Source organism: Cyprinodon variegatus, unplaced genomic scaffold (genome assembly GCF_000732505.1).
Source record: "Cyprinodon variegatus isolate N-32 unplaced genomic scaffold, C_variegatus-1.0 Scaffold368, whole genome shotgun sequence".
Taxonomy (NCBI): Eukaryota; Metazoa; Chordata; class Actinopteri; order Cyprinodontiformes; family Cyprinodontidae; genus Cyprinodon; species Cyprinodon variegatus.
Genome location: NW_015150821.1, coordinates 51946 through 66301, shown reverse-complemented (window position 1 = coordinate 66301; position 14356 = coordinate 51946). Strand labels below are relative to the sequence as shown.

At 38.6% G+C, this 14356-nt stretch overlaps 1 protein-coding gene across 1 annotated transcript in view; it reads right to left on the bottom strand.

The window, feature by feature from the left end:
- Nucleotides 1-14356, bottom strand: part of abcc4 (ATP binding cassette subfamily C member 4) — a 62884-nt gene that overhangs the window by 24693 nt on the left and 23835 nt on the right. Inside the window, exon 20 of the mRNA XM_015386413.1 lies at nt 11824-11903. Coding sequence (XP_015241899.1) covers nt 11824-11903 — 80 coding nt within the window. The remainder of the gene's footprint in view (nt 1-11823; nt 11904-14356) is intronic.

Below are 14356 nucleotides of genomic sequence, written 5' to 3'. Positions count from 1 at the left end.
CAGTGTACGTTTACGATGAAAAGCCACTCAATTCCATTTGCTGTTTAGATAAGAGGGAATTACTAGTCCAACCATTGCTGAAATGGAGCACACACAATCAAACAGTGAGTCAAAGCTACTGAGCACAACTGATCCCAAGAATTTCACAGTACATAAGTTTCAATCTAAGCTTTGATGGAAGGCTACCAGACTGCAAAGTAGATGATGGCACATGGGCCATAACTGCATGTTATCCAGCCTTTCCTTAAGGGGATAAAATATTAACTGAACAAATGTCTTATCATGTATATTCTCCTCTGCTTCTGAGCTAATGGCTTGTTGACACCATGAGACCGATCTTTCAAATTTACTGTTGGTAAATCAGAATTTTAATTAGAACCAGTTTAAAATTTATAATTATGATCCTTATTTGTTTTCCAGAAGGAGACTACTTCATTTTTATTTCTTAATCCAATATTAAACATGTTCATAATGCCATACACTTCTGCATGGCTTTTAGGGCCTTTAGAAGTAAAGCAGGCCCACAGCATTACAGGTACTTCACCATACTTTACTGCTTGTGTAAGATGGTTTTTCACATATTCCTCTTTTGTTTCTACTCAGAACTTTGTGGGGTGTTTGACGCTAAAAAAGATCTTACTTTTAGTCTTATCTGATCAAAGCAAGCAGTTCAACATAGAAAAATAAAGAAAGGTGTAATGTTTAGTGAACTCCACATGTCCTCCGTTTAGAAGACTCATATGCCTCTCAAATAACTTTCCATATTGTGTCCTCTCTTGAAAAAAATACATTTACAAACCTGATGTTCTAAGATTTTGTTAGAATTTTGTAAATGACAGTTATTCACAAAACATCTTGAGCCCTTAGACAGCTCTGAAAGCAAAAAAAAATATTAAGAGCAGTGAGGAGGACTTTTAGTGAGCGTGGGAAGGTAAAGGTGGAGAAGATGGTGGAAACAGAGACTAAATTTTGATTAATCCACCAAGTAAAGAGTGGGGTAGATTAGCACACAAACCTTTTTTTTTTAATAAGCATACAATTATCAATATAATGATGTGGGCAACTTATCATCTGCGGAAATTAGATTGTTTAACCATTCTGACAGGTTAAAGGTGCTTCTCCTGTAATGTTATTTTATGGAGGATAATCTTATTTTTATATTTTTAATTGAAAATTAAACATTTCTATTGCGCAAAATGCTCTACACACTAAACATTTCCAAAAAAAAAAAAAACAGGAATACACACTGCAGACAAGAAAAAGTACAATATTTGCTCTTTATATATGGAAGATGTAAATTTGTATCTTCTGTATTGTACATGATTATTTTGATGTTATAGCCTGAATTGTGATCAACAAATCCACTTGATAGCTGCCATCACCCATGACTTTTTATTTTTCTATTCATTAAATTCATACCTTCATTGAACCAGGGCTACTCAGTGGAGCAGCGGATAGCACTGCTGCATTGCAACAACAAGGTTACAGGTTCAATTCCCGGCCTGGGGTCTTTCTGCAAGGAGTTTGCATGCTAAATTGCAGCTTTTGTTTGTATGTAGTCAAAAAAACTAAAGTCAGTTCCCTCATGCTTAAAGGTATAGTGGAGGATTTTTGCAAATTTTAAAAAAAAGACCGCCCTCTCCAATTAAAAATGTAAAAATGCACATGCACAACCCTGTATCTGCTCCGGAGAGGGATTGCCTATTAAACGCATGCGAGAGCATGCACGCTGATTTGTGCACGCTCTGTTTAAATGTTGCTGTTTGCATTGCTAATATAAGCTTGCTTTCCAAAAGAAGAGTTGCAATTTTTCCACTATGTCAGACTCACCATCGGTAAGTGAAAATGGGGACGAGCACGTAGGTCTTACATATCACCAGAATGAGTGACAATTAGGAGGACCACTTATTTTGATGATCCGACCGGAAAAAGAACATCCTCCGCTATACCTTTAAGTGTGATTGTTAATAATGATGATATGGCTCTTTGATCAATAAGGAGAGGAGGGATTGAATGTAAGGATTGTGAATCATTCAGTGGATCTCTAAGAAATGTGTCCCATTCACTTTTTAAAATGATGGTTGTGCCTCATTGCACCAACAGTAGGCACTGCTTCTTTGTGCAATTACAGTACGTTTTTCTTAAATGTTTTTTTTTTTTTCTATATTTTATGATTGTTTATCCAAACAAAACCTCTTTATACAAGGATGCAATCATAGTAAAATATGATAGATAAATATGAGATAAAATAATTTTGCTTGCAAGCATTGTGAGAAAATATAACAATAAGCAAATCTAAATAATAGTGAGGATTTTAATAACATAAATACAAACATCAAGATGCTATGTGACATCAACTTCACTGCATGGTATTGCTGATGTGTCAGCATCATGGAATACATTTCTTAATCTAACTTTTATGAGAAGTATTATGTCTTCAATGATTGGTGCATTTTATTTCTCAATCAACCAATCACAGCTTTTGGATGGGCAAAATCGATAACCACACCTCTTTACCAAAATAAAAGTTTCTGACCCTCCTCGGTCAGAGTTTTTCTCAAAAACTAGCTAAATCCCTCTTACCCCCAAATTACAGTTCAGCAAAAACAAAGCCATTGTTATGAGTGAGAGCATAGCAGCACAAGGAAGTCTAGAGCAGATGGCATGCTGGCAAATTTAGATTTTATTTTTGCCTGACCCAAACCACAGTAAATATACAGGAATCAGTACAGTTGTAACATCTGGATTTTCTCCATAATTAAAACTTAATGATTAAATATTAAATGCACCAATAAAGCAACAAGTATACACTGCCCCCCCAAAAAAAATAAAGGGACCACGTACAGTAAACGCCACAAGATACCTTCAATCAATCAAACTTCTGTAAAATCAAACTGTCCATCAACACTGATTAACAATCAATGTCACATGCTGTTGTGCAAATTGAATGGACAACATGTGGACATTATTGGCAATTTCCAAGACATACTCATTAAAGGAATGGTTCTGCAAGTGGATACCACAGACCACTTTTCAGTACCTATGCTTTGTGGCTGATGTTTTGGTCACTTTTGAGTGTTGTTGGGGCTCTGACACTGGTGGTAGCATGAGACGGACTTTACAACCCAAACAAGTCGCTCAGATAGTTCAGCTCATCCAGGATGGCCAATCAATGCGAGCTGTGGCAGAAGGTTTGCTATGTCTGTGCATAGTGTGCAGAGGTTGGAAGTGCTGCCAGGCCAGTACACCAGGAGACGTGGAGGAGGCCTTAGGAGGACAACAACCGAGAAGGACAGCTAACTCCCCATTTGTGCAAGGAGGAACATGAGGAGCACTGCCAGAGCGCTGCAAAATGACCTCCAGCAGGCAACAAAAGTGCATGTGTCAGCATAAATGGTTAGAAACCGACACTATGAGGATGGCATGAGGGCCCAACATCCACAGATGGGGGTTGTGCTCACAGCCCAACATTGTGCAGGATGCTCGGTATTTGTCAGAGAGCACTTAGATTGCCAAATTCGCAACTGGTTCCCTGCTCTCTTCACACGGGAAGCAGGTTTACAAGTGACAGACGTCAGAGTCTGGAGCCACAGTGGAGAGTGATCTGCTGCCTGTAACATCCTTAAGCATGTCAGGTTTGACAGTGGGCCAGTAATAGTATGGGTGGCATTTCTTCTGAGGGCTCCACAGCCCTCTATGTGCTCACCAGAGGTAGCATGACTTCCATTAGGTACACAGATTAGATCCTCACACCTCTTGTGAGACCATATGCTGGTGTGGTTGGTCCTGGGTTCCTCATAATGCAGGACAATGCTAGACCTCATGTGGCTGAGGAGTGTCAGCAGTTTCTGCAAAATGAAGGCACTGAAGCTATGGACTGGCCCACCCGTTCCTCAGACCCGAATCTGTTTAAGCATCTCATTGCACCACAGACTGTCTAGGAGTTGGTGGCTGCCTTATTCCAGGATTGGGAGGAGATTCCTCAGGAGATCATCAGCCACCTCATCAGGAGTATGCCCAGACATTGTAGGGAGGTCATACCCTACGGCATGTGGCGGCAATAGAAAATACTGAGCCTCATTTTGACCTGTTCTAAGGCCATTATGTCAAAGTTGGATCAGCCTATAGTGCGTTTTTCCACTTATTGTGTGTGAATCCAAATCCAGGCCTCCATTGGTTAAAACATTTGATTTCTATAGATGATTTTTCTGTGATTTGTGTCGTCAGTACATTGAACTTCGTACAGAACAAAGTTTTCAGATAGAATATTTAATTTATACAATCTGGGATGTTTTATTTGAGTGTTCCTTTTTTTAACAGTGTAGCTTCTTTGCACTCATCTATTGTAGCATACAACTACTTGAAATGTATGGATTCTTAAAGTGAAATATAAAGCCGTTTTAACCATTTCAAAGACTATAGAAAGGGATGTTTTGGTCCAACTCTGGCATTCGTCCTTAGGTTATATTACTCCTGGGATCTCCTTTAGACTTTGCACAACCCCAGATTATATACAGTGTAAATTAGGATTACTGATAATTTCACACAGCAGAGGATCACAGCCGAGCCAGACAGTAAAAATTTAAGCCTTATATAGGAACACTCTTAGAGGACTCTGGCAATATTTTTTAATACAGGCCCTCCATTCTAAATAAGACCATCTTTTATTCCATTAATGAAGGTCTGAAAGCCTAACCGACTTATTTGTCAGTGAGGTCATCTAAAGGGACAGCTGAGGAGCAGGAACCATTAAAAAGAAAAGCTTGCCTCCTCCTGGTCCCCAGGGCCCGATGTCACCAGGACCCTGTTTGATGTGACCCATTTGCGTGGTTTGGTGTTTTATCACATGACCATCGGGGAAACCGTGAGCCCCCCGCCCACACTACATGCAGATAACTCAGATAAGCAATCCTTTGCAAGCACACACCTCATCCTCTTGGACCACATCCATATCTCCTATGAAACCACACAGGAACAGAAAACTCCCAAAGCCACATCCCGCTACACATAAAAGTTGAAAAAGGGATGAAAGCATTTGTATACAAACAATTTAAATAAAGAATTACTGTTAATAGCTCTTTAGCGAGAAAAGAAAGCTGCCGCACGCATGTGATTCAGTCATCCAGGCAAACTGGGCGCGCTGCCGTGTCCAAAGACCATTCAGATCTTCGCTGACCCTAATTGCTTTATTTTTTCAACGATTGTATCAGCTCTTTGATATCCAAGTAAATGCAGAAAATTGAAGTTAATTGCTATATTTGTGCTCAGCAATGATAGTGACTGTTGTTCCACAACTGAAAAATAAACACTTCCCTTTAATTAAACATCCCTCCGGACACAAGGGATCATTATGCTTTTTACAACTCCTTTTTCATCCTCCGTTTATTTACTGACAGTTTGCAACATTTGCCACTGGGAAAAGAAGAAGTGCACGGAAAACAGGAAATAGCAGGAGAGCATGTCAGAGCAGAAATCAAAAAACAATTCCTCCATCTTATCTTTTTTTTTTCTTTTTTTACTCCACGTTTTTTTTGATAGACCAGCACAAATAAGTCACAAGGGTCAGTGGTACTGAAACAAAACGAGGCTGTTCCACTTGGACTCTGGAACAATAGGGGCGACCCGATCCATTCTACTCAGTGTTTGGGCTTTATTTTAGAATTAAATGCCCAGATGCTTTGGCTTTTCTTCGTGAGAAATGACTGGGGACACCTCCTTCACATTTTCCCCTTTCTGGGCCATTTTCACTTCATAAAGCTGCAGTCAATGTGTTTTGTGTGGGGGTGAGGAGGGTCTGACACATACTGTGGTGGTCTCAGCCGCTGTCTACATTGGTGGCTCAAGTAGTCCAAGGATTAGACTTTTGTCTGCTCTGAAAAGGTAGAAAGAAGTCACTTATTTGGGTTCAGTGAAGCTGCTGATTTCCAACCCCGTTTTGGAAATAGGAGAAAGGCTTTGAAATGCCGTCTCCCCCACTTTCTACTATAAATCACCAGTGCAAGGCAAATTCATTCATTCATTCAGCGTCATTCTGTTGAAAACAACACAAAACCATTTTCAAATGCACAATAAACAACAATTCTGAGATACAAAAGTCTCAAAAAGCACCAAATTCTTTATCTTCTTCGTGCTGACGCAGGGCAAGATTCTAGATTAGATCCCGACTTTGTTATGTAAGTTCCCAGACTCAAAGGACCAAGGGCCTTGTCCTGCATGTCTGAGTCAGAGGAGCTGAGGTGCTGGACCGCAGCATCAAGGGAAGACCACACATACACACACTGAAAGGCTTTTCCCGGCTTTTGCTCGCCATCAAATGACCATGTGTGGTATTGCTGACCGGCCACCTAAGTCCATGCATAAGCATCCTTGCAACCATGATGGTGTTTTGCTTCGTCTTTAGCGTATATTTAAATCAAATGACACATCAGATTAAAAAAAATTTGAAAAGATTCATCAATTAATGATTGAAAATGTGTAAATCCATCAAATCTGTTTTAATTTCTTGTTAATGGTTTATTAGAGTGGTATACTACAACAGAGTTTTATATTTAGAAATGCTGCCTTTATATCTAGTATATTGGGTGTCTTTAAGGCAAACTATGCAAAATAACATTATGGACTTTAGAAAACAATACCTATTTACATAACAGCTCTAAGGGAACACTTAGCAAATGCTACATAATTTTTTATTATCATTTGAGATTGAAATGCCCTTCCCTTGGTTTTAATTTTGTAAAAATATGATCTTGTCTTTATAATAAGTTCAGAGTTCATTTGGTCATTTGTTTTCATTATAGTAGCATTATTTTTTTACTAGAGGAGGCTATTTAATTTGTTATTTCAAATGTCTGCGGACTCTTTTAAAGTCCTCATGTTCTTAAAAAGGTTTCATAGAGACTTTATAAGAGAAACAGGCCCACATGTTCATCATATGGTGGATATTAGGCAGTCTTTGGTTTGTTTGTTTTTGTTTTTTTTATCATTGGTAAAAAGTAATCAACTTTGAGCTACACGTCACATTAAGGAAAAAGCATAGATAACTAGTTAGAAATTGAGATTATAATGAGTGAATCTTATTTAAAAAATATGACACAATTTTTCCTTAATGTTTGATTTCTACCCCCTTAGAACAAATTAACTTGGAGTAACAATATGATTTTTTTTTTTATATTCAGCATATGATTATAGGACTGCATCTTTACTGATTAATGCAGATGGCTTCTCACACTGAGCCTGGTTCTGCTGGATGTTTCTTCATGTTAAAAAGTAGTTTTTCCTCTCCACTGTCGCTACAAGCACGCTTGTGTGAGGGATCGCCTTCGAGTCAATGAGTCAATGCAATCAGCTGGTTTTCCTTAGATAGAAAACTGTGAATCAATTTGTCTAGATGATTTGATTGAATTGTAAAGTGCCTTGAGATCACAAGTGTTGTGAATTGGCGCTATATAAATAAACTAAATTAAAATGTTTCTTCATCTGCACCTGTAGTTCCATAATGGACTATCTTCTGAGTTTCTCAGGCCAAACTTTACGACTTTACGACCCATAACCCTAAAGGCAGTGAATTATTTACTCCTGTCATTCTGGTAGTGGTGAGGCAGAGAAGCAATTTGGTGAAATCCCATCCTGCAGGGTTGATGGTGACATCAGCAGTTCTCATATCCCACAAAAGACACTAAAGAGAATGGAGACACAAAGGGAGCAACAATATACAGGCCCACACAATAATCCAATCAAAAGTTGTTGTTTTTTATGGTCCTATATGCTTTGTGTTCAATTTCACTTTGTTTTGAGAAAACTACTTGGGAAAACATTAGTTCAACAGACTTACACATCACCAATAACAATAATCGTAACTGAACTGAGGTCACAATTATGTTCCCTGATAAATATATGAGGAATGCATTTTTTCAGGTTAACAATGTGAAAATCCATGCCTTCTCATATACAAATTTCTGAATGTACTACTATTTTTATGAAATTTCAGTAAAAAAAAAAAAAAAAAAAAAAAATAGCTGCAGGATGTTTATCTGCGTATTCCACAAATCACAAAACAGCTAGGGCTAAGTTCTGCTCTTATTTTGATAGAGAGCCACTTCCTTTTTGGTGTTCAATTAAATTATTTTTAAAACCTCGCACTTTTTAGGCTTGCTATTTTTATCATGAAATACCCTTCTTTAAAGTATGGTTTGTGTTCTTTAAAAATCTTTTTTGTTTACAAATATCTAAATACAATACAAGCCTATACTGTCTATGGCATCTAAACCAGACAGGAGCCACTGATCCAGTCTGAAACCTTAATTTAAATGGGTCTAATAGTGAGAATGAGCTCTGTCAGTAACCTTAGAATTTTTTTTTAGAACTTTTACATGAAACAGAGTTGTGTTGGACGAAAATTATTATATGTCAACCTTGGTTTGCAAATATGTGGGGCCAAGCTGAAGTTGTGTCAGGTTGGTGGAGGCAAATCCAGTGTAATCTTGCTGTCTGTCTGACAATGGGTCCTTTTCTGTTAGAGGGAGTCAGATTGAGGAGCAGATAAATTCAGCTTTCCAGGTATTATGATTGATATATAATCATCTAAATGTATCTTTTGTCATTTGCATCCTTTAATACTTTTATTTATTTATATATTTTATTTTTCATTACTTAGATATGCCTTTTTAAAGTGCACTATAATATACACAACATCCATTATTATTTATTATCACAGTTATTGTTCTTTGAAAAATAAAATCATATTACATCACATTACCTCCAACTCTATGGCTTAGAACTTTATACTTCTTTTACGTTTAATCTCACACTGCTAGTCGCTTGTGCATTTTGCTCATTTAAATTGGATGGATCCATCCTGTTTGAACATCTTATCTTTTGCACAAACAACCTTGATAGATCACTCATGTTTACTTTTTTAGGTTCTTAGATTACTTGAAGATCAGTCCCCAAGAGTACAAAAACTATTAGCAGGTTGTGATGAATAAAAAACTGATTTCTCAGAACAAGTCTCCTTGGTCATGATAGGAAATATCAGTATAGTTCTTATTGGGAAGTAAATGAGGGAAAAACTTAGTGCCAATGGATTTATTTTTGTGTCCTATTCATCTCTGCAGCATCTATGCATCTCTGCAGAGCTTTCTCTACTTTTGTCATGGTTGGACATGGTGTTATGCATTTATCATAATTCAAGTTGAAGAATCATTATACCTGCAATGTAAGATGCATAATTTTTTGTTTTTCCATTAGTTTCAGAAATAACTTGAGACTTTTTGGTTTGCCCCCTCACCAGTTGTAATACTCACTTTAAGCATCCCTCATTATTATTAGTATGAGCAAAGCCAAGGCACGTGGAAATGAAAATAGGGTTCCAATGATTCTTTTTTAATGGTCTTTTTTTGCAGAAAACGGAGGGTTTAAATGCAACAGAATTCAACAGTTGGTGGTTGGACCTTGTCAAGAGCCTTCACATGGATTCCACCCCAAAGACCCCTGTATTCACCCCTCATTGTCTTGGCCTCCTGCTCTGCCCTCTATACAAAAATAAAGGCAACCCAGGATTTAAAGGTCAAGTCCAAACAAAAGCTGACAGTCCCCAAAGGCTGAGGTGTTTTTAATTGACATTTCTGTCTTTGTCCCCTCACCATAAAGACAGGGAGAGAAAATAGTCTTTTCTCCAATATACTAAATTACTACTAAATGAGACCTGTGAAAAAAATAGGGCTATGGGGTGTAGCCAGGTTCCACCAGCTTGAGGGAATCCCCTTGTTAGGAAGCTATGGGGGCAGTGTTGAAGGGCTGTAAAGTGCTTACTCCACCATAAAGGAGGGAAGGCTCAGGGACAAATCCCCACACAGAAGCGGCCTCTCGCCATAGAGAGAGATAAACCAGTTAGGCCTTTGTTTATGAAGTTTCACTTTATTCCCCCCCTGACAACCATTTAGACAATGACTATGGGGAAATGTCCCTCTGCGAATGAGCAACAATAGTCAAGATCAGCAGCTTTTCTGAGGAGCTAATTCTGTGATAAAAAGAGTGCAAATCTTCCTTCCTGAAAGCATTAAAGACTGCCTAATGAAAGACACCTGAACAAGAGCAGAGAGAAGCTTAAACAAAGGTGCTTTGTCCAAATGATGCCACCTTTATGCACCAACACAATTACCCACCACTCTCTGGTGCTCTACGAAACACTGCATATTATACACTCGGTCTTTGTCACGTCTTGCTCCAAACCATTTAAATGTTCATTCCTCTTTTGAAGTTTTTTTTTTTCTAAACAATAGATTTTGTGGAACAAATGTAAGAGAGAATATGTATTTGGGCAATATCAGTTGTACATGTCTTTCGTATCAACCCTTTATCAAATTCCATCAATGTTCTATGCCGACAATAATTGATTACTCTGTATTTTCAAAAGCAAAGCAACTTGATAAGCTAGGCCATTTTTTTTCCATATCTTTTTTTTGCTAAAATTAGCCCCACTTAAAGCATCCTCACATATCAGCAAAGCTATAGCCTCTTTGTGAAAAGCACCGCTGTCAAGACTTCATAAACCAGAAATCCCTTGTATTTCCTGTTTTGTTCAAAAGCCAAGGTATTCATAAATCATTAAGATATTTTCATGTCAAAAACGTTCAAAAGGAAAGCCTATTTTACCCCAGTGTCCAAGCAATTTAGACATTAGTTTAATGTTTTATTTATATATGAAGTAGTAAATAGCGTGGCACCAACGTACCTGTCGAAACTTCAGAAGAAATCTTTGATCACTCATTATTCATTCAATGTATAAAACTGGGACTTAAAGCAGATAAACTTTCTCAGGTTTTGGTCTATGGCTGTTTTTATTTCCTTTTTAACTTTTAAGTTTCTATTTTTCTCATGATTCTAATTATAGCTATATTTGTATGTGGTCCAGTGCTTTGTAATGCAAAAAAACTTTTATTTAGAAACTGTGTTAACATTTAAGATTATTTAGGACCTCCTTGACAAAGTTGTGTTTTTCCTCATCTTAAAATTAAAATGAGGGAAACTATTGCACACAAAACGCTTTTGTGCATATGATCTTTTGTGCATTCAGCATTTAAGATGGCTTTTGTATATAGCGAGATGGGTATCTGCCAGAAACATCACTCAGGCATTGTGGAGGGGGGATTCATTTTCAGCTCCCCTTTGTTCTATTCTTTGGCCCAGACCAAGGAGCCACGCCTGCTCCTCTACCTTGAATTGTGTAGCAAACATTCCCTTCTTTGTGGCACTAGGAGCATGAGCTAGCTCATCTCCACAGGCTTTCGTGGGAGGTGGCTGTCACGGTGGCGGGGTCGCATTTGGTAATCCAACCTGGTTTTGCTCTAGGGTGGTGGTTTGCTACTGGGCCAAAGTGACTGTAAAAGAGTAAGTAGATTGTGCAGGGAAAGTCCTGTTCTGGATCTGCTTTGCAAATGCCTCCTCTGCGTACTGCTATAACTACCTTTTCACCATGCCACTCAAAACACCATCCTTGTCATGCCCTCTTGGGCTCCCTGATGTTTCCCTCTATCATCATGAGGCTTTATTTCTTTTTTGATCCCTTTCTTCCACCCAATAACTTTTAGCCTCCATACACATTTTTTGAAGACTTGTGTTGTGTCACACAGAGGGAGCCACGCCCTCGGCCTGTGTGCACTCTTTTTATTAAATCTGTGAAGGCGCTGGGCTGCGCTGCCGAGTAATCCTACAGTAATTGTTTCCAGATTAGGGGACCCGGACCACAAAGCAGGTTTAGCCAGGCATGAAATGGCCTCCCAGCACAGCAGCACCGACAACTAGGCCTGGCGAGGTGCTACTCACCTGGGTGAAGTCCACAAACGTCCATGGAAGCAGAGAGTCTAGGTAGCCGATGTCCTTTGAAAACCTGTTAAGAATTCTCCCTAAGAACAAAATGCAAATACAAAGATCAGACAAAGCCAAAATTATTGGATATTCTTAAAAAATAGATTAAAATAAACAAAGATGCCTTATCTTTACCAACCCCCTAATAATAGTGTCGGAACTAAAGATGTAGGTCAAAATCAGATGTTCTTCATTCATTCAAAGTTACGCTCACTTGTTTCAATAGAGCATCTGTTTCCATAGTCTCCTCAGATAGAACACTAAAGAGCTAAGAGACTGAGATGAAAAGCATTAGCCCTATCTAGTTTAAACAATGAAGCATTATTTGTGCAGCATTTCATAAAGTCTGGCCTACTCTTGGATGAATATGTGAGGGAGCCTTTTGTCTGGAAACAAAAGGGCAACAGAAGCTGCGTACCTGCCTTTATGCTCCAACTGGCAGTGTCAGTGACATTAATTGAGTTGCCTCCAATCTGCTCAGGTGTTCATTATTTTGGACAGTGCACTGCAGGTGCAGTGGCAGCCCCTCCATTGTTACCCCTTTGGTAACTTTGATCCCTTATTTTGATCTAAAGACTCATAAGATTACACTTCCTGCTGTGTTCATACACTGTTTACTGCAGGCTCAGTTGTAGTCAATCCCCACAGTGCATTTCCTACTACCTACTAACTCTGTTTCAGAAGGATGCTGACAAACTGTGGAAAGTGGACAACACAATGTGGCCACAGCTTGAGGCCCCGTCCACACGAAGTCAAAACGAACACGAAATGCTAATATTTTCCAGAAAGTTTGTCGTAAAGACGGTGACGTAAAATAAATGTGATCGACCACACGAATGCATGAAAACGCTGCAAAATGTATGCCAGGCCTGTAAGTGGCGCTGTGGTGCCAAAGCAAAAATAGGCGAAAACAGGCAACGAAATGTTGGGCATGCGCAGTAATATTTATACAACAACCAAACCGGAAAACCGGAAAATGGTCCTGCGGGTCCATTTTCGTGGTTCAGTCAAATTGAGGTGATGAACTATGTCATCTATATTGCTCTGTTCTTCCTGGAGATATTCCAGAAGAAGAAGATTCTGTTGTAAGCCCGACAGCAGGGTGAGTAGCATGAGCAGCAACCATTCAACACAGTGCGGCGCCATTGTTGTTGTGATACTGTGTCGCGCATGCATGTTTAGAGGCGACGCTATGACGCATGCGTGTAAGAAAAAAAATGCCGTTAGAGCTTAAAGATGGAAACGCGAAAACGGCGTTTCAAAATCTTCCCACTCTGAAGGCTTAATAAAAAAAAGATCGTTTACAGACCCCCGAAACGCCAGCTTCGTATGGATGAGAGACTGGTTTGGTGAAAAATTTGTGCGTTTTGGCCAGGGTTTGACTTCGTGTGGACGGGGCCTAAGAGGGCTACTTTGTACATCCTCTGATAAAGTTATGTTAAATTGCTTTACTATACATCTGAAAGCAATCTGAGCAAAAATACAGAGCTAAAACCAGAAATAGACACATGCTGTAAAAGTAGAAATTATATATTTTTTTTAATTCTCACTATCTGACACTGAATTATACTAACCTTTTCCTATTTAGGTTATGAACGATTATTAAAATTGTTTCTGTTTGCTAAACAAATTAATAATACCTGCAAGTATTGGTAAGGTATGTACAAAGATAGCTGGTGATGATGGTGAAGACCTTAGTCAGAGTGACTTATAGGGCAGCATCGATCTTTAAACATCTTCGGCAAGTTCAGGCCTTTGCCATCCGAAAGACAGTTGCCCAAAAGGCAAGATCAAACCAGTACCTGAGGTTTAGTATTCTTAGCCAATGATTTATTTTAAATCCTTCTTAATAAACATTTTGGCCAGGAGTCCTGATACAATTCTGTGAGACCTTCTGATTTTTTCTTTCCTCTTATGAGTGCATATTGTGTTTGTAGATTTTGTGGACTCTGCTGTGCCTATATTGCCCCTGAGGAACAAAAAAGTATTCAGTTTCATTCAGTCATATTCAACTCAAAACTTTCTTCAATACATGCACAAAAAATACTTTGCCATGATTATTTGAAAAGTGCAGATGACAATGTTCTGGATTTGTAAAGAATAAAATGCTCCACTTTGTCAAAAATGCTCCAACTATACAAGCTCCAATCCTTTTTTTTTTTCTTTTGTCATACTGACTGCCTAGAGGTTTCCTCTACAGACCAACAGCGGTGCTAGATCTGGTCTTTATGGGAGAGTATGCACTGCAGAACAAGCCGGGCAGTAAATATAAATCTACAGTTGCTATTCCAAAAAGCTCAAAGAAAATAGTTGTTTCACTCCATCTCTTTGTGTATTTGTGAGCTCCTACAATATATGCAGTGTTTCTTGAAATGTTTCATTGATTATTTATCTCCAAGTCCACCCAACTTGTTATATAGGAACAAAATGTATGTAATTCCGTATGAACCTACAAAGAGGGAAACCTTGCCTGTTTCCAGCCATGTAGCAA